General features: G+C 42.9%; 1 protein-coding gene across 1 annotated transcript in view; it reads right to left on the reverse strand.

Moving 5' to 3' along the window:
* Positions 1-18,682, reverse strand: part of CSGALNACT2 (chondroitin sulfate N-acetylgalactosaminyltransferase 2) — a 32,394-nt gene extending 13,712 nt beyond the window's left edge. The window contains exons 1-2 of the mRNA XM_079311889.1: positions 18,528-18,682; positions 1,125-2,370 (exon numbers count right to left, since the gene is read on the reverse strand). Of these exons, the coding sequence (XP_079168015.1) occupies positions 1,125-1,788 (664 nt within the window). The 5' untranslated portion in view covers positions 1,789-2,370; positions 18,528-18,682. The remainder of the gene's footprint in view (positions 1-1,124; positions 2,371-18,527) is intronic.
* Between the last annotated feature and the right edge of the window lie 2,875 nt (positions 18,683-21,557).

Below are 21,557 nucleotides of genomic sequence, written 5' to 3' on the forward strand. Positions count from 1 at the left end.
TGTTGCATTGACCCAGCTGTGTGGATTCCATGCCCTGCACCACCTTCTGGAATGAAGAAGAGTACTTGCATCAAACTTTAAACACAGTAGCTGTTAAAAAGCCGAGACTTTTTCCACTACAGACCAATTACATCATCTGAGACTGAAAGAAGCCATTATTTCAAGGCCAATAGTACCCTTCTCCAACATGTTTGCTTAATAATACAGACATCAGTACTTCAAAATTCTTTCTGCAGTGATGGCCTTACAATATGGTCCACATTTTGGTTTTTAATGATTTGGTTTTTAACTGTATTTAATGCTGTAACTATAAATAAGAGGTACTAGGGCAATTTTTGATAATACTTATCTCCATTGCACGAGACCATACCTTGAAAACTACCTTTTAAGGGATTTGTCATTACTGCATCTTTTAAGGGCCTTACTAAGTGTTGAAAGTTCAACTGTTTCCTATGTCTTTATAATAATGTGTGTTCTGCAATTAAACTTACAGGCACCGAGACAAAACTGAAGAGAGAACAAGAGAACAGTTCAAGGCTGCACAGCTTAGCAGACCCTGTAACTGTATACCATGAAAGGTCTATTCAGGACACCAAGCTCTCCAGCTGACAGCCCAGAACATAGCCTACCTCTCACTCCAGTATGACTGTGCCAACTCCAAGAGAGTCAAACACCTGAATATTAACTAGCAGTGGCATAGAGATGAGTGAAGAAAAAACCACATAGCTTCATACTGGATTGCTTAACTAGTCTGCAACACGAGTGATGATTCAATTCCTCCCACAACCACCAGTTTCACTGAAAGTCTTTCAGTTATTCAGTAGCATAAGCAGCTGTGTCACACTCACTGGCTACAATCAGTTACAAATGCATCCCTATTTTAAACGGATACAGCTTCCCCCGTGCACCTCTTGTGGTGAGCCCTTCTGAAATGCATTTGTTACTCCACTAAAAACACGAGAACATGAAGCAGTAATATTCTCATCATCAGAAATAAAAGTACTTATTGAGTAATTACTTTTCAAGATTCTATTCAAGTAGGTAAAACACCTATAAAGTAAAAACACCATTAAATACCTGTTGTGACATTCTGCTCACAGGGGCTGGGAAGCACATAAACATACCTTCTATGAAATCATTTTCACTATATAGCTGCCTGTCTCCTACTCCATCATCTTCATCTTGTCCATCTTCTTCATCTGGATTATTGATAACTTCTAGGCCAGCCTCGATAACTTCCACCAGTTCATCTCGTTTATCCTTTCTAACGGGTTTCTCTTCCGGGTGCCGAGTGAGCCCCATCTCCAGCTGGAATACTTTCATGGATGTAAAGCTTTCAAAAGGAATGACTCCATACTCACTAGGCAGTTTGGCCCCCACGCTCACCTCAGCTTTGTCAATCTGGGAATGAAGAAACTCTAGGAGATCATTGGATGTTTGTTCTTTGGTGCCCTGGTAGTTCATACCACTGACCTTCGGGCTCTTTTTCTCCTGCAGGGACTTCAATTTGTCACTCATTTCCTGCAGCTCTTGCTTTAGCTGGGCAATCTGACGTTTCAGACTGGTAGCTCGGTTTTGATAATGCTCTTCTTGTTCCTGCAAGAGAGCCTGGTAGTATTCTTTACCCATGCTTTCGCCTACGACACCAGGCAGAGATCCATTGCCATCTGTCTGTGGAGCACACTCCAGCAAATACATGAGCAAGATTAAACTGAATAGTAAAGCAAGGCCCACCAACAGCCAACGAGTCCTGGCTTGAATTACTAAGCCTCTTCTGGGCATTCTCATATTATTTCTGTTTCCAATCCTAAATGATGACTTATCTGCTCTTGCTTTCCAGGGGACATCACCCCAGACTCCAAAACTTAGAAAAAGAGAGAAAACACAAGTGTAACAGCTACTACAAGTTCTGGTAACATAGCTGATGAGCAGTTTTCAAGCTTTGCCTTAATCAAGTATCATTGCAGTGATGTAAATCTGAAGTTCCTATGTCATCCATAACCATCAACTGTAAGTCTGGTTGACGCCATACAATTTGTTTAGGACTTCCTACCCCAAAGAAAAAAACCCTGCTAAGGGGGAGGAAGATGGAAGACACCAGCAAGGAATCATATTTCCATTTCCTAGTTCAGCCCTAGTTGAAGGGGCTTAGTTTATTTGAAGTTTTGTGAGGGAAATCTGCAAAAGTACTTTTGCAAGCTTTGAACAAGCAGCAATTTCCCCCCCACTATGTGTGATAGCAATCTATATTTTAGTAATAGTCATTTTCATTGGCTAGTCTTGCTTTTCCTCTGGCACTTGAGTATTTTATTCCATTTCCCCTCCTTTCCTTAGAATCGTTGGTTTGAGTCAGCAAAACGAAGACAGAATCTAAAATTAAAAGAAAGGTGCATATTAGAACTACAAAGCAAACAGTCATTTGAGAAACACATGAACAAAGTTCTAACACATGCATGCAAAAGACTGCTGGTGGAAAGACTGAGAAAGGGAGAAAGAAAAAGCATTTCTTCCCTTCGCATTACCCATCAGCAACTCCCTTTGACACAGTGTCTGGAAAACAGTAATATGGACAGTCCAATAAAATGCATTTGTCACACAGATTGCTAAAGCAGTAAGGGTTCTTCTAGTCTCACCATGGTTTATTGCACATTTGTTTTAACTCCCCCATTCCTTCTTGGGTTTTTTGTTTTGTTTTATTCTGTGGGAGGGGAAAAAAAGATACCAACAAATCCCATGCCCTTCCTACTCCTCTAAACTTAAGAAAAAAAAAAATCCATGAACTATTTTGAAGGACCAGAAACTTGCAATTTCATTTGCTTTTACTTTAAGTAAATACCTTTCAGGGTATAACTGTTCAGTCATGAATAAAGTATTATAGATTTAAATATCAAAGTTTACAGAAACCGCATTTCAGACTAAGTCAAATTCAACTGAAATTAAAATTCAAACACCAATCCCTGATTGATGAAAGGGATCCTGAGATAATCCATCTGCTAATATTTCCAACTTCCAATACAGTTAGGCTAGCATGAAGAGGCAGTGGTCACACTTCTACATGACAGACCAAATCAGCTGAGAGGGAAAGACCAGAGAAACAGAACACATTTATGCAAGAGGGGGGATACCTAAAATCCTACTCAGCACTGAGAGCCAGCTAAATGTTTTATGGGCCTCTTCAATGACAGCATAAAAAACAAAGAAGTAAGCTCAATGCATGTTAGTCTACTTTCAACATTAATAAAATACTTTCATTTAAAATTTGCTTGTATAAAATAAGTGAAGCTCATTAAAATTTATCCAGGGACCTATTAACTCTACATCCATTTTGACTATGTTGTGCAATTATGGCTTAGGGGAAGTTCTGAGACTCCCAGTTTAGTTTCACTATCCTTATGAGACTAGAAAAAAATTGCTCCCTCCCATACTCCTTCTGTATGTGTTAGACAGCCTTATCTGGCACTGCCAGCTGCCAGCCAGCCCATCTTGTGCTGATCCTGCAAGTCAGTCAGGGTGCCACAATGCCACCCCCATGTGTTTACAGCAAACACCTGGCACTGTTTCTCCCCAGTTGTGTCTTTGTGACACTGCTCCCTGCCCATTCAGGGATACCAGGATACTGCTCCAGTGCAAATCAGGTACCCCTGATCAGCTTCTTCACTTGCAAGAAAGCTCCAATTACAAGGTCTGAAAGATTAAGTGACTTATTCATACCACCAGCAGCAGTGCCTGCCACAGCTGACCCAAAGTTTGTGGGCATATCATGCACACCAAGTTTGGCAAGAGCTGCACACCTTATGTTGTCCAGCTGAAGACTATAGGACTGCTTGAAGTAGTTTTTAGTATCTGAAGTGCTAAAGTCCCTGTTAATAATTTACATAGATTACGTAGAAATTCTTAATACAGCAGATTAAAGGCAATTGCTCATCAGAAACGAAAGCTTTTGGAACCTATGGAAAGCTACTGGACACTTTGATACAAAACAAGTAACAGTTTTATCAACTGAATACTAGATAACTTCCTTTCCAGTCCAGACAAGCCAGAAGTTAGTCACTCCTCACTGCACAAACACAACATTATATAAATGCAAGTTAAATGCCTATAAAGAGCCATCAAACCTAGATGGATCCCCAGACTACTGACCAGCGCCCAGGTGTGATGAATCAAGGGAGAGAAAAGAAAAATATCTACACAGAAATGATAGAATATCATCCCAAGCTTTCTTTAGTACCAAGATGATCATATGACAGTTTTTTACATTTCTTACTGAATTCTTGTTATGTTAGACTGCAAGAGGTGAAGCCACAATTAACAGCATAAAGAACCACAAGTTCCTTTAAATTTCAGTAAATGCTAGACTGTACTAAAGCTACTCCATGCAGAAGCTGACACATCTTCAACCAGTAAAGGCATATTGAAAAATGATCAAACTATCTAACTTGCATAAATTGCCAGAAAATCAAGCCCCAACTATTCTAATTATTGTCAACTCGCAAATCAATACCCCTGAAGGTGGAGCATTAGTTCTAGTAGGCTTTTGTAGCCAGTTCTTGCTCCACTAATAAATTGCTCTGTGCTCACTTTGAGTCACTAATTTCCTTAGGTCTCATTCATGGCTTAGAAGCAAGGGAGAACAGACCTCCTGATGTGGTGTCAAGAGCACACAATGTGCCAGGAGATTAAGATCTCCTCAGAGACTAGCAGGGGGCAGTGAGGGAACTCTTGTTCTTCATACCTTTGCTCACTGTGGCCAAACACACACCATTATGGCAAACACGGATTAGGGAAGTCAACACGCCCCCGGGACCCCCTGCCGGGTATCTGCACATTCCCGGCCCTTCCCACTGGCACTTCCCCTATTTACAGCAGAGCTGTTTGGGGCAGCGCTGCCCGGAGGGGTGCTCAAGGAAGAGATACAATAAGCCATTTCTGAAGCAATGAACTACTCTAAAGAGCTCACTGCTACTTTTCCTTCTAGGCTCTAATTATTCCTTCATTAGCTGAAACCCTTTATCTACGGGCTAGTGACAATCCTATTAACAAGACAGCCTTTTTACAGAGGCAGGCACTGCCTATTTACGTTTGACCATTTTTTTGCAACACCATAAAGAACAGGCGTTTTTCCCACTAGAGCTTATCGTGGCCTTTAAAGGCCAGGAATGTTTGTGCAACTAGTTATGTCGAACATTAAAATTTTAAATTGCACATGAAGAGCTGAATGGGTAAATTAGTTTGCTAAAGCAGTGGGAACTGAGTGAATTGACATCTTTTTTTTCCTTCAGTATTACTTCTGCTGAGGGAAATCATCATAAAGGAGTAAGATACATTTCATCTTGAATACTTCAAAAAAGTGAAAGTAGTAAGAATCTTCCTTCCTTCTTATCCCCTTAAAAAAGGAGGGTTTATGAGCACTCTATTTTATTACATCCTCTTTTCAGAAAAAAAAAAATTAAAGAGGGGGGGGGAAAGGAAGCCATTTTTGCATATTTACAACCCAAATTTGATACAAGTTAGGCCTGGCACAGCCCTATTTTAGGAATTCCAGTAACTAGGCTGTAGAACATGATTACACGAGAAAGCAGGCTGTGAAACCTCAGAACAAACAAAAGCACATGGGATGTTAAGGCATGGGTTAGACTAAATGATCTTGAAGGTCTCTTCCAACCTAGTGATTCTGTGAGATCCCAAAAATCACAATAGGGAAATTAATTGGGCTATATGGAACACTCTGAAGTTTATAAAAAAGGACAGTAAGATTATCTTGTAATAAGTAATCACACAGAGGTCCCTGGAATTTCAGTGCTTAAAGATTAAGTTCCAAAACTATAAGTTGCACATGCTGGTATTTAATTTAATATCAGTTCTTCAAAACAAGTCTATTTGCAGTCTGTATGATCTCCAAAGAATGAGACATTTGAGACTTATATAATGCTTATAAAGATCTGCAGGTTTTCCAGAGGGACCTGATTGTTAATTCTTTCTGCATTTCCAGGGCCCTTCTGTATATTCAACAATGGAAATGTTTCTGTTCCTTACAAAAAAGTTCATTGATTCTCTAAGCACAAGGGAATAGGCCAGCATGCTAATTGAAAATGCTTTACATTTTTTTTTATTATATTAGCATTCTGTTTTTGTTCCTTGTTGCAAAGGATGAGTACATCTTTCTGAAGTGGGGAAACATTCACACTTGAGGCAGTGACCTAATTCAGTGTGCACTTGGCTTCATGCCAGACTGTGGGGACATGCCTTGTGTGAGCCTGTTTTACTTTAGACATGTCCTTTTCATTCAGCATGCCCTAGATGGTCGCTGTTTAGCTGCCCATGAAATTCCAACTGAGCTTTATTTTATTGTTCATAATTTCACCCAGAAGCCACACATATTCATTGTCTTAAGCCTCCTCCACACACATATTTCTCTTCTTGGCAAGTTATACAATGAAAACATAAGGTCCAATCTCATCCCTTGCATATTCTCTTCTTATTCTGAAGAATAGTGCCACTGAGAACAGAATAGCTTAAAATGTTAGAGGAGCAGTGAGTACACCTTTATCCTCTCTTGCTGAAACCAAACACAAAGCAAGTTGGGCATCTGCTGTTGCAGACCATATTTGAATAAATCCCAGAGTGAAAAACCTCAAACCATACCTTAAGTACACATCATATCATATCTGCTTAGACAGTCTGCTGAGGTATAGCCTCAGAAAAGACAAAAGAATTTGCCCAGGGTTTTATTACACAGTTCTAGTTGAGCCAACACCTAAGTCAGACTTGTCAGCTATTGGGAAGAAAGGAAGAGAAAAAAACAAAACAAAACAAAAACCTCACAAGAATTAACTGCCGAAGTTCTCACTTTCCACAGAAAGCTAGTCAAGAACCACACCCTCTTTACTGACCACAAAAAACAAACAAACAAACAAACAAAATCTTTATATTACAATTCTGCCATCTGATATGCTTTCAGCTATGGCTTTGCCTCCCAAGCACACACACACCTTGCTGGATGGGAGAGAAGTTAAAAGCCATTATTAACTTATGTAAAGACAATCGGCATTCAATAAAACCAATAGGGAAGTGAAAATAAACACAAAATATTTTAGACCTTACCAGTTCCTGAAAAACCTGAAAGCTTTGCTTGTACACATTTCAACCACTGCCCATAGTAAATCAATCAGATCAAGCATACACAGCAGCTTATTTTCAACTTTTTGAAAGTTTAGAGTATGACACACTATTCCAACTCATCCCAATGCTGCCCTTTATTGGTAAGCACTGAACTTCAGCTTCACTGCTCACATTACCTGGTTGATACCAAAAGGAATTCTTCAAGCTAGCTCTTGATTTTCATCAGTTTCCTTTCCTCTGCCAAAGCCAGAGTCTCATGGGGGAAACAAGGGGACAACAATGACAGTACACTGATCACTGAGCATCTCACTTCATTTTTAATAAAGAATATTGGGGAAAAAAAAATGAACAGTGGTGAACTGTCCACATTATGAATAGCCTGTGATGAATTTTAAACTGCTTGAGCATATCTGCAATAAGTAACTTCAGACATTTCTTTAGTTTATAAATGGGAAGGAAAAAGAAACCATACATTTGGCAGAAGGACCATTCTAGAACTCACAGTTCACCAGGAATAAGTAGTTCAGGCACAGGAACCATAGGAAAAAGTTACTTCAGTGAAGGGTACAACAATCACAGAACTTATTACTCAAAAAATAATACTCTCTATGCAAATGGTTTCTCTTACAAAAAGGAACATTGTTGTTTTGCCAGCTGAAATGCTGTGCTCCAAAATAAAATTAATACCAAACCTCCACCAATTTCCACTGCCACATTAGAGACTGCAGTAGGCAGGCAAGATATATGGGGTTTCTTATCTCCCTTGTTTCATGAGATAGATCAACTCACTCTCAACACCAGGGAGAAATAGAATCAATAAAAAACCCTACCTTTTCCAAATACCAGATCCTACTTATTAATTACATCTTTTCAGGACATGCAACTGAAGCAACACACTTTGTACTAACATTTAAAACAGAAACACAGAAAAGAGTAGGGTTTCATTTTAATAGTGGTGCTCAATCATCTTAGAAATCAAGAACAATCAAGCAGGTCATGCTCTTTACAGCTTGTCCAATCCCTCTCTTGCAATTTCTGCCTTAGTTTCAAATTCCCTGGAATGTGTTTTTACAACAGCTACACAACCCATGGGGGCTGCAGGAAGGACCCATCCTACTTATGCACCACACACCCCTTCCCTGCCCCATGTACATGGCCAAAAATAAATCAGCTTGCCAAACTGACAGAATAGGAAATATTGGGGGGTTTATTGCCTCTGCTCTCAGAGAAAGCAAGCAGAAGGAGATGTCCAACAACCTAGAAATGGTGCTATTTTTGCCATGACAATGCCTGGAAAAAGCAGTCATGCTGTCATCCTCAAAGGAAATATTAACTGTACTGTAGCAGTTTAAATGCAATTCTTTCATAATCTACTGTGAAATAAGGAAAAAGAGCAAGAGCAACCTTTTGCTGAAGTAGTTTTATCTCCTATAAATAAGAGAAGCAGGCAAGTTATCACTTGTCCTGGCATTTGTTGTTCCTAAACAAAACTAAATCCATTACATACTTAAGTGGACAAATGAAAGAACAGCATTATTCACATTATTTACTTTATAACAAATCCAAAGTAAGCAATGAGCTTATGAATAGAAGCCCTGCTTTGGCTTCAGTGAATCTAAAGCAAGTCCAGTTGTCTGGAAAATGCTGAATTAAAATTGAAACTTGAAACCCAACCAGCTACACCTTAACCACACTGGTCAGCATTATTCCATTTCAGATAAAGCCAGGAAACAAAAGTCAACTCATAGTCACTTTATTGTTTTTATGAAGAGAGACATTCTGCTCAGCAATAAAAACTAGGTAAAATGTCCTAGGTAGGACCAGCTGAAGGAGTTTCATTTGCTTGCTTGTTTTAAAACAGTGATCAAACAGTTATCATGAAAGCCTCTTCTACCTTCAGCTTTCACAGGACAATAGCTTTTCTATGACACACCTTTTCCTATCACTTATATTATTCAGTTTGTGGGTTTCTGCACTGTTATTCCTGTGAACACTGTTTCTGTTGGTGCTATTCCTCTTTTTAAATTTGGCAAGAAAACCACAAACCCCAAGTTTGGTGAAGCATGTCTTCTTCCCCTTATTGTCAGGGAATTAAAGGAACAGCAGCTTTATATGACTAACTTATTGTACCTAATTTGTTGGTTGGTAGAGTTCAACCCAGAAATAAGAACAGAAGAGCTACAAGAGCTACCTTAGCACAGTTACCAGGGAAGATCTTTTCCCTGGTATTCTAAACATCTCGTAAGTAATGTTTTTCACATGAGCATTAGGCAAGAACCCAGCCTACTTTTACAACAGGCTTTGTTAAACCCTTATTAAGGACACAGTCCCCATAAAGGGCTGCAAAAACACAAAGCAGATTTGGGTTCCTGGGCCAGGGCACACCACCTGAGCAACCACACCCAGCAGTCTGTCCACTGAAAGGTGGAAGAGCTTCCCAACATCCTATGTAATACTGCACACCCATGAAGGCAAAAGAGACTGGAGGACAGCTTAAGCCAAACTAAATCACACTTCTTACAGCAACCACAGCTTATCTTCAAGGATGCACAGTAATCTCTATTAGACCACATGGTGGGATATGCTTATATTTCCTTCTGTAGCATAGAGCAACAGCTGCAGCAAGAGGCAGAAATTAAACTTAAGATGCCCAGCAGTCTTCAAAAAGGTAATGCTGTAGGTAGGGCTTTTTGCACAGAAAGCAGCCTGTTTTAGAAGGACAGAAAACCAGTTACACTTAGCAGCACAGCATCACCTTGAATCAAAGTGAATGAGGAAAGGTGACATTCTTTAGGCACCCAGAATATCCAAACAACTTAAAAGGCCCCAGCTAAATATTTCCCCCACACAAGATGAGCATCTGAGCTCCCTCAAATGCAACAGTGCAGTAAAAAGTAACTGGTGATCCCATCTCACATGCACAGCATTTGCACAGCACACCTACATTTTCACTGATGCCATGTTCCATTTATTAAAACCCATCACTGAGAATGACTGCAGCCATCTACTGTGGAATGATAGCTGGCAAAACCAAAGAGATGAGAATAATGTGGTTTTCTTGTCATTGCTTCACCTGACTTTCACATCTAACTACATTCTCAGAATGAAGTTGTCTTCTGTTTTCTCAGATCTCTGTCATCTACTTCTCTATATATAGAGATCAAGATAACATAGCTACTGTAACCTAAGCATAGTGAAAATATAAATGCCAACCTATGCCACCCCTTGAGCTGTTTTTAAAGGATAATTGTCATTCATGTTCATGCATGGAGCCAGTGGAAATCTCATTGTGGGAGGTAAGAATAAAGGTCATGCATGCCGTTTCCTTGTACTGTAAAGCAAATCTGAAAATGCTGTAGAGCAAAACAGATCCTCTGAGGCTCTCACAGGTGGTTCTCACATGGAGATTTATTTTTCTTACATTATAAAAAGAGGAGATGGAAAAGGACAGCCCATACCCAAAGTGTTCTTTGTAACAGTTGCACAGCAAAGTGTCCAGCATTTAAAAAAAAAGTTAGAGACTTAATAATGTGGAGGAACTAATTTTTTTATCCTTTTCTTAAATTTTTTCCCCTATGGCAAGAGTGACACTGTTTTCAAGGATGTAATATTCCAAACTATGATGCAGCTATAGCAGTTGAAGTGAAAACAGAAGTTCTCAAATGCATCCAACTTTCTTTAAAATACTTTCAAGCCTCTATTAATATCTATCTTGAAAACAGAAATATTTATAGGAAATTGATTTAAATTTAATAAAAAAAAATTTATTGGACAGCTAGTCACCTCAGCAATGTTCTCACTGAAGTTCTGATTTATTGTAACAATTTTTGAGGAGTACCTAGACCAGAGAATATGTGTATACAAATCTCCTCAGTGCAAGTTTAAAAACTCCTGAAGTGACCACTGGAAGACACTTCTCTGGACTTTGTCCAAGTGGTAGTTTGGCCTGAGAGTTTTAAAACAGCGAAAACCAGTTTAAAACACTACTTGATCCAGAAATCCTGACAAAATGCTGCTCAATCACCCTCAAGTTTTTCTTAAATAAAATCAAATCAGCTAGCTAAAATTCACATGTGGTTTTCAAAGCTGTGATCACTTTGCTATTCTTCAATCCACAATCAAAGATGGAAGGAGGAACATAAACTACAAATGTTTTCAGAAAGTCTAAAATTTAGCATAGTAGTTCAGGTTCTGCTTTCAGCACAACAAATCAGCCATGAATATGTCACCAGCCATGAAAGCTGGATACCAAACAATTGAGAAACATCTGGTGCATTCCAGAAGCACAGCTTATGTCATCTGTAATTTTTCAGTCTGACATTATAACTAAGCATTAACTTACTCTTAAAGGACTAGCAACACCAAGCTCCATGGGAAGCAGAAAAGCCAGCAGCTTGTCAGAGCTCTCTATCTTGATGTTTTCCTTGTATTGAAAAAGCTGCCAGTATGAACAACTAGAAACATCCAACACTGAACACTTTGCAATATGCTGCTTCACCTCTCTTGTTTTGTTTTTCAAGTCCCTGAAGCCACTCTTTGGATTTGAATCACCCTTCCTTCCCTGTTTTCAGGAAGATATAATCGTGGTTTGAAGGGAAGTTTTTGTAAACCTCTGCTAAGTTTTTGCATGTTCCTTGCACTCTTGTTGTATCCATATTTCACTACTGTTTTTTTTCTAACCTTTATTTGCTTGTTTTGCTTCGCAGGAGGGACATACCTGTTGTTACAAGGTATACTTGTCACAAGTGCCATATTTAACACAGGGTTATACTGGCAACAACTTCTGCTACACTGCTGGAACACTGCTTTAAAGTTGTTTTTTTTTTTCCTTCTTATCCCCTTACACAGTTGGTTTAAATCCCTATCATTTCCACCTGTCCATCTAATAGAAGTTCAGGACCTTAAACTAAGAAGGAATTCTGAGGAGTTAAATGCAAAAGAGCTCCAAAAACACTGCATTATGTCTAAAATCTAATTTTAAAAATCCAACAAAGAAATACGCATAGCAGCACCTCACAGGAGAGACTAATACAATTTTGGATGCTAACACCCAGTCCTTTGCCAAACACTGGGGGCACTGGGGCAAAGTTTGCCCTGAGAAGCATCTTACTAGAGCAATGCTTTGACTGTGCTGGGAAGAAACCTGCCAGTCTCTGTCCAGCCAGCACTGACTGTAACTAATACTCATCCTCCTGCTTCACAAATTGTACATCTCTTCTTCAGAAGACTTTTACATGCATCAGAAAGTCACAGAGCCCATGAAAGATGGACTAAACTATCACTCAGCAGTCTTAATTTTCACTCTACCAGAGCACAAGACATGCAAGGCATCTGCTGCCCCTGGGGCTGTGAGCAGCACCAACAGTGCTGACAAGTGCCATCCCCTGACACCACTGCTTGGGGAAGCCTTCAGGGGACAGCAGAAGTGCTACAAGTCATCAGAAAGCTGTCACCTGAAACACTCTTACAGGACAGATTTAATTTCACAGAAACTTATGACTTAGCTAACTGTGGGTTCACTCTGAAAGGGGCTCAAGACTAGCATTTTGTGTTTCCACAGTGTGCTTCAAAACACAAGCTCATTTACATCATTTCCTCTGCTTTAATTCAGCAGTGTTCCCAAAAAGCTTCAATTGCTTCCTGTGCATCACTGCTCAACACCTGCCCCTGCAGCAGCAACACCAACTCCACCCAGAACTCTGTAAGTATTATTTCTGCTTTCTACAGAGAAGATACTAACACCACACACCAGCACTGGGGCAGCAGAAAATCTGCCTAGTTACTGATCTGGTTGCAATTGACTATTACACACAACACACTACTACCACAACATCTACACACAGAATTAGCTCAGAACCTCTGAACAGCAGCACCTCAGCCATCAGCTTTAAATTTTCATGTCTTCCTGCAATTACACACCTGAAAGCCAGAAACTGTCCTTCCACATCTCTGGCAACTGGCATTGGAAAAACTGTGAGGGCTCTTTTCTTTACACAATTAACTGGGACTAGTCAATACAAAACTGCTGTAGGTTCATATACAACTTTCTGGAGAACTCAGGTGTCCTATAATTTTCATCTTCTGTGAAAGCACTCATCTATTGTCTTGACAAAAAGCAAAATTAACAGTGCAGACATAAGACATACTAACCTCATTTTGTGGTTGATGTTAATTTATCGAAGTTAAATACAAGAAGGTGTCTGTGTAAAAAAAACCTCATCCATTCAGCAAATTTACTTGCAAGTATTGCATTTCTAAGCTACTTTTAACTCCTACCTGTCCTGCACTGTATTATTTAAGCTCTGAACACACAAGAACCAGCCTGGAGCTACGTTCAGCAAAAGGAGGTGACTGCTGCTGGTGACAGCCATTAAAAGTATGTGGGTAGGACCCATCTCCTGAGGGTTTGTTAGCCATGAGAGATTTTTACTTCTGCTCTACAACTGGCACACTGGTTTCCTTGAACAGAAATTCCCCCCAGTATGCCAGAGAAGTGCCTACCAAACCCTCCCACAGCATCTGCCCAGCCATGCCTATGCTGCTGAGACAGCTACAGCACTTCTTTAGTTGTCAAGTGTGTACTTTTACTCAGGCTCCCACATTCCTACCCCTCCATCTATTGAAGCAATGCACTGATGGACATTTTAGGTCATTTCTGGCCATAGTAGAGGAGCTGATGGGAAGCCTCACTTTTGACAGCAGGATGCATATGGTGGCTGGTGGGTGCTGATCTGTGCTTTCCAGACAGCTGCCCTAAGTGACACCTCTACCAGCAAGCCCAGTATCACCGGAGAAGGATCCTCTGCCAGGAGCTGCTTCACCAGTGAAACACCACCATTTAGTACAGGGGAGGGGGAGAGATAAGAACAAAAGCCAGACAGACCTGCCCTTACCACCCACTCACTCCACCAGTGAAAAAGAACCAAAGGAAAGAAAAGGCTGAAGTAAAACACAGGCAGCTCTGCCCCTGCTGTCACCTACCAACACAGCTGACAACACTCCCCCCAAATGCACTCCCTAGGGAGACATGGGCACCCTCCACTGCAGGCTGGGCAGGGAGATGGGCTCCAGACCAAAACCTTCCCAGGAACACAGAAGGGCTAAAGGAAGCAATCAGACCCAAGGGCACCGTGCTGGAAAGCACCTACACTGCAAAGAGCCACAAATCAATAAACAGGCCAATCACTACAGTCACTTTTTATTACAGTTAGAGATGATTGCCAGGAAATAGATTTTAAAAGTACATACAAGATTTCCTCACAAGTCTCCTCACGTCATCTGATTTGGATTCTCTGAACTTCACTCTGAAACACCAACTCCTGTTGATGCTCTTTCCAGAGCTCACATTTGCACTCACAGCTTGAAACAACGTGCCAGTTTTATCAACTCGCTTCTAGAGGATTTGGTGTGAGTGGAAAGAGCCTTTAAAAACCAGGAAGGTAAAGCAGAGATTGTGCCAAGATATTATTCCACCACACCTCATTCAGAAATAAATGTGGAGCAAGTGGCTCCTGCCCAGCCTTACCATAAACCAGAGCTGCAGCACAGAGAGTGCAAGCTCCTCACAAGTATTTTAGTGTGCCATGTTTCCACATGCAGCACCTTCAAGGATTGGTGGGGAAAAAAAGCCCCTTTTCCCTTTAATCTTCCAGCTTTAGTGACCACATATAGCTTGCAATGATCACCTTGTTATTCCTTTTAAAAAAAAAATTCTCAGCTAGCAGTGACCATCAGAATTACCAATTTAGACTACACGCACCACAAAGTATTAGATACCCAAGAAATATTAAGCTGAATAACTTGCCAGTCTACATTTTTAGGTACACACAAAATACCTGCAGCCTTTACAATATATTTTTTTAAAGGCCTGGATAAAAGCAGAAGCTAGCTGCACCCCAAATGGACCCCTAAACCAGGGTCTAAAACAAGACCCTGTTCAACTACTTTTGCACCAAAAGGCACTCATGAATGGATGGCTGCAATTTGCAGAATCTTTCCTGCCCTCAAAAAAAAAAAAATTCAAAGAGCTTAATAAAAAATAAATCCAAGATTTTAAGTAATTGCACACTTTCAGATTTTATTTTTTTTTTATGAGCTATAATATTAATGGATGTGCTGGGCTTTTCTAATCATCATTAAGAATGAAACTGTTCTGGCAGACAGCAAGAAGTGCCCTTCCACAAATTATTCTTACAAGCTGTAGTTCCAACTCAGAAATAAAACTATATTCCCATTCCATTCAAAAAGCATTGTATTTCTTTTATAAACATCTTGTGAGTTCTGGTCTCATTTCCCCATTTCCAGCACTAAGCTTAAAAGAACATAATTGGATACACAGATAAAGCACAGTTATTTGTGGTTTGGTCTTTTTTGTAAAAACAATACGCTCCTGAAAATATTTTCTTCACATTGTGTCCCTTGAGAATAACTTTTTTTTAAGAAAATCTTGTACTCTTGAAACCCCTATTTTCTACACTATTTTTCAGAAGCAAAATTATTATTGCCTTTTCCCATACTTTTATTTTGAAGGGCTGATCCTTTAGAGGGCACATGAGCTAACAAAAAGCCAAGGACATTATCAGTTCCAGCACTTATCCAAAGCCTGACTTTCATCCTACCTCTGTGATCCTGTTTCTGCATTATTTAAGGAGAAAATACTGCAAGTCATGAAGCTTGCTTCACAATGTCAGGCTGCTTCAGAGATGAGCAAAATATTGTGCAATTTGTTTTCTGCAGTGAAAAAAACTGACTTCATATTTCTCACACTTGTCCTCCTGGGAGTTTAGTTTAGACTCTCTTAAAAGTTTGGGTGGATTATTTCTATAAAGAGGTCCACAGAACACTTCTGGCAAGCATGAAGTAGCAGACTGTGATGCAGGGGTTGAAATTCTTGTACCAGATATACTTGTGGGTTTTCTTGGTAACAGACCACAGCTACTTATCATTTAACTATGCCCTCAGATGATGTTTCTCACTGACTTGGGAAGACCCATATCCCAGGGTTGGAACATAAAAGCAAAGAATTTAAATTCAAGAGTAACTTGAGGCAACTTCTACCACAACACAGTAGCTGTACTGACAGGTCTGGGGGTTTCTTTTTTCCTTCCTTCCTTAAGCCTGAGAAAGATGCTAAAACAAAGCTGTGGGAGCAAGAAGGAAAAGAACCATTCAAGATCAATTAATCTTAATCACACTGAAGTTTTCACATGTTTTCTCCAGCAACAGACAAGCTAAAGAATGTTTGGGCTGTACAGTCATGTACTTCAACAACCACTGTTCTTCCTTCCACGTTCAGCTGCTGATGGTTTATGACAGTGATGGTGTAGCAATGCTCAGTGTGGGTCTCCTGATATTTCTGATAAGGACTTACTGGCAGAGCCTCCCATAAAAGCCTCAGGGTGTAACTGAGGCTCGTAGCTAACACCCCCCAAAAAACACATCTACCTCTGCTGACAGTAACTGGGAATATTTCCAAACTGCTGTCTTTGGTGCTCCTTGGGGACCCACTATCTAGCTAATAAACAAAGGGAAGCCAGAAGCTTCCTTCAAACACACTAAAGCAAGATAAGAACTTGCAGCTAGTGCATGCTGTAAAGAAGAAACTGTCCTACGAGGCCTAGTGTTACAGCCTCCAAGGAAAAAAAAAAAAAGAGGAGAAAAAGGTATTTTTACTGTATGACCTTAACCTTAATGAAAGATATTGACTCAGTGTTGAAACAAGCTCCCTTTTCTGCATCTCTTCTGAGTTAACCATGAGAAGAGAATAAAGTTAGTCCTTTATCCATCATCTACAAGTTTAGCAGAAGACACAAGTGTCTCAATTTTCACCTGACAGAGGGACTTGAAGAGAAAGAAAACACAATCAAACAAAAAATCCACAGAATAAAGTAAACACTGATTACACTTCACTGACAACATGTACTATCAAGTTTAAATTTCTACATACTTCGGTTTTTAAAAACAGCCTTGCAAATTGCAACACCCCCCGTTTCTGCTTTAGCACTTCTAAATTAATTGCCTGGTGACAATTACACAATTTATTTTTATGTTCAATACCAAAACGTTCCAACTCTCACAGTTTGAGAGAACACGGAATTTACCGAGCAAGAACGCGTCTGACAAAAACCAAGAGATGTAAAGCGCAGTTTAAACAATGCTCAGTATTTCACTGAGGATAATTAAGCCCCTCACCATCATTTCCCCAATTCTGGGAGGTTGGTGGAGGGAGCGGGACCCCAAAGGGCCGGCACAGCCCCGCACAGCCCGGTACAGCCCCGCACAGCCCCGGTACAGCCCCGGCACAGCCCCGGCACAGCCCCGGCACAGCCCCGGCACAGCCCCGGCACAGCCCCGGCACAGCCCCGGTACAGCCCGGTACAGCCCCGGCACAGCCCCGGCACAGCCCCGGCACAGCCCCGGCACAGCCCCGCACAGCCCCGGCACAGCCCCGGCACAGCCCCGCACAGCCCGGTACAGCCCCGCACAGCCCCGGTACAGCCCCGGCACAGCCCCGGCACAGCCCCGGCACAGCCCCGGCACAGCCCCGGCACAGCCCCGCACAGCCCCGGTACAGCCCCGGTACAGCCCGGCACAGCCCCGGCACAGCCCCGGCACAGCCCCGGCACAGCCCGGTACAGCCCGGTACAGCCCCGGCACAGCCCCGGCACAGCCCGGTACAGCCCCGGCACAGCCCCGGCACAGCCCCGGCACAGCCCCGGCACAGCCCCGGCACAGCCCCGGCACAGCCCCGCACAGCCCCGGTACAGCCCCGCACAGCACGGCACAGCCCGGTACAGCCCCGCACAGCCCCGGCACAGCCCCGCACAGCCCCGGTACAGCCCCGCACAGCCCCGGTACAGCCCCGCACAGCCCCGGTACAGCCCGGTACAGCCCCGGCACAGCCCCGCACAGCCCCGGTACAGCCCCGGTACAGCCCCGCACAGCCCCGCACAGCACGGCACAGCACGGCACAGCCCGGTACAGCCCCGCACAGCCCGGCCGGGCGCGCCACTGCCCGCTCAGCCGCGCTCTGCCGGGAGCCCCCGCTGCATCCCGCCGCCTGCGGCTGCACGAACGCGCTCCCAGCACGCCTACGGCAGCGAACACAATGGAAACGCAGCCGAGAGGGACAGATTCGTTTTATTGTTGAGACAGCGCTCCGGTACAGCCGAGCGGCGCGGCGTGCCAGGCCCCGCGCCAGGGCGGTGGGGGCAGCCCCGGCGGAACCGCGGCCGCCCGGGGCGCTCGGAGCGGGCCGGCCGCAGCCGCTCCGGGCCGGGACACGGGGCCGGGCCCCCGCGGGTGGGCTCCGGGGCGCCGCACGGCTCCTTCTGCCGGCAGCGGGGAGGTGAGGTGAGGGGCCGGGGAGGAGCGGGGCGGCGGGAGGGGCGCGGTGCCGCCGTACTCACCGCGCGGGCCGGCGCGGAGCCCAGCTGCACTTCCTGCGCGCTCGGAAATGAGCGGGCGGGACCCTCCGCCGCGCCGCTTAAAGGGGACGGGCCGGCCGCCCCCGACCGCCCCCGGGGCGGGACCGGGTCCCCGCGCAGCGCCGCGGGGGAAGCGGGGCCGCCGCACGGAGCAGGGATGGGCCGCGGGACCTCCCTCAGCGCCTCCCTCGCTCCCACCCTCACTCCCACCCTCACTCCGCCCCGCGGCGTCTTCGCTCCCCTGAGGCGGGGGCGCGCCGCGCTCCGATGCGCCCCGGGGGCGGCGATAAGTTCGTGTCTGAGGGGAAGAGCGTGTCCGTGCACCCTCCATACACCCTCCGTGCACGCTCCGCTGCTGTGCCGGCACCGCCGCCGGGCGGGCCCTCAGCGCCGCGGCCTCACCGAGCGCCCGGAGCGCTCCGGCCCGCAGCGCCCGCGGCTCCCGCTCGCCCCGCGACACCGCACCGGGAGCCCTGCCCGCCCTGAGCACAGCTGCCCTGCCGCCCTGGAGCTCCACCGCCCGCAGAGCAGCGGCACAGCGATGCCGAGCTCTCAAGAGTCAGCAGAACCGTGAAACTGTGCTGTAGCCTTTATGGTGGAAACAAAAAGCAGAATTTACCAGTAATTATTTTCTACTTATCGAAGTATTGATGTTCTATATTTCCGTTTCATTGCACTATTTTATTTATTTTTTTAATTGTTAGTTTTCTGCGGGGCTTGGCCTGTAAGGAAGCCAGGCTTGGGAACTCATGCAGCCTCCAGGCAGTGTATGAATGGTGGCCTGCAGCAGTGTAACAGCAGGGTAAAGCAGCAGGTAAGGTAGGAATATTCTTGCACAACCGTCTGCCAAATGTTCTTGGTCCCGCTCATTAAAAATAGAGTCAGAGAAAGCTAATAAAGGCTGATTATGTACAGGGCTGCACCCTTAACTTGACATCCCTCTGCTGGGCTGGCTGTGCCTGCTCACCTGCCTCAAAGGCTCTCCAGAACAGAGCCCCAGTGGTCTGAGCAGCAGAGCCTGCATCCCTTGTCACGTCACTGCTCTGTCGAGGTCTGTGCCCCATTCAGCACAGAGCAGCCCTTTGTCTTGAAGCAGGCAGAAACCCATTTGTTCATAAATAGCTACACCACACAGCATTGGAGGGGGCTGGGTGTCCAAGGACCAGAGCTGTTCAGTCTAGATTTCAAGCCTTCAGACAGCAAAGGTCTTTCCAGGGAATACCTTAAATGAACAGGGAAAAGACACTTGGCTGGTGTGACCAGCTACCTATTCAGGCACTTTACTCTCCAATAAAACTTGTCACAATGCTAGATCATCTTTTTAGGCATCCCTCGAAAATATACTTGAAAAGTATATTCATAGAAGAGAATTATCAGAAGGTTTAAAATATTCACACGTGCATTCCTCAAACTAGGTAAACGTGGCTTCATTACTCTTTTAGAACAGTATGTAAATATACTATTTTAAACCTAACCTCATGCAAAGTTTCAGTATTGCATGTTACAGATGACTGTTGAACATCCTGCTTGTTGTCTTTGTTGTGGATAATGAGTAGGAGTTTAGCAGACACCAACACACTGGAGACTGCAGTGCTCTGTAGACATAGTATCTGTGAGTACAAGAAGATAATGGAATGGAAATAACTGAAATTACTGATTTTTTTTTTTTTTAACTAACCCTACATTGTAGATCTGAAACAAACTCTGACAATGCTACAGCACCCACTGGCTGGCCTACAGAGAGCAACCAGATCTGAATATTGTCCTTCCAGTTTCCCAGCAGCTTGCTGCTGCTATGTGGGGAGAGCTATACAGGGCCTTCCAGCAGATTATACACACAACACTTTTTCTTCTTCTCTAAGCACCAGTTTCTTCTGTTTACCAAAATTTCCTCTCTGTCAGAAAGATTTGTTTTTTTCCAGATTGAGAGAAGGAAAAAATATATTTCTTAACCTCTCATAGGAACAACATGGGTATTCATAGTCATCTCTGTATGAAAGGTCTACCATGTCAGGAAAAATGATGGGTATGCAGTGATGTACTGTATAGTTTCCTGATTCTTCTACCACAACAAACTGTTCTAAGATTAGATATTCCTTCATAACTCAGACCTATATTTATGCTGACAGATGTTATAGTTCCTATTTGGTGTTAATCTTACAGGCCTATAGTGGAATTCCCACATTGTCTGTGAATAAATCAGGTGATAAAACATTTAGGAAATGTCTTTTAAGATACAATTCATTTCAGCTTAGGGATTTTGCTTACACAGGTAGTTGCAGACCTCCTAGCATCTGAAAGCAATAGTATGTATATTTATATATTTATAATATATGTGACTCAGCTTTGAATTTTCCTAAAATATTATGATAGGATGGTTATTTAGGAGACAGAATTTAAAAATGTTTCCCTAAACTTTGCTAAACACTGTTCTTAAATTGGTACAGCTGGGGGAAAGGAAGTGGCTGGCTCACACTAGCTTATTCAAAAAAGAAGCATTTTCCAGAACAGCATTAGCTCCAGCCTCTAGTGGTTTTGGTTTGCTTTTTTTTTTTTTTTTTTTTTTTTTTTTTTTTTAAGCATATGTGTGGGCTAGAGGGGAAGATACAAAAGAAAAAGAGAGAGAAGAGCTGATCAGAGAACATGATACCAAAGTGAAGGAGTAATGTAAATGAGGCCAAAGGAGAGAAGAAAAAAAAAGCAACTCTTCAACAAAGGATATTTTTGTTCTATTAACCTCTTGAGCCAAAATTAAACTTGTATGTAGAATAAGAAAAATGGCCCATTATTTTGCCTGAAAATTCTGAGCTTTAATTGTCAAACAATAGTCATTAGTTTGCCTTGACACAAGGCTTTTTGTCAAATACCACAGCTCAGCTTTACTGATGGCACTATTCCAACACGATCCCATGTGAGGCTGCTTTCTTTTTCCTTAAATGTTGCAAATTATTTATAACAGATACTGAACAATGCAACCAAAATCATGAAGAATTTTTAATAGCCTGAAATCAA

The sequence above is a fragment of the Erithacus rubecula genome (genome assembly GCF_903797595.1).
Source record: "Erithacus rubecula genome assembly, chromosome: 9".
NCBI lineage: Eukaryota > Metazoa > Chordata > Aves > Passeriformes > Muscicapidae > Erithacus > Erithacus rubecula.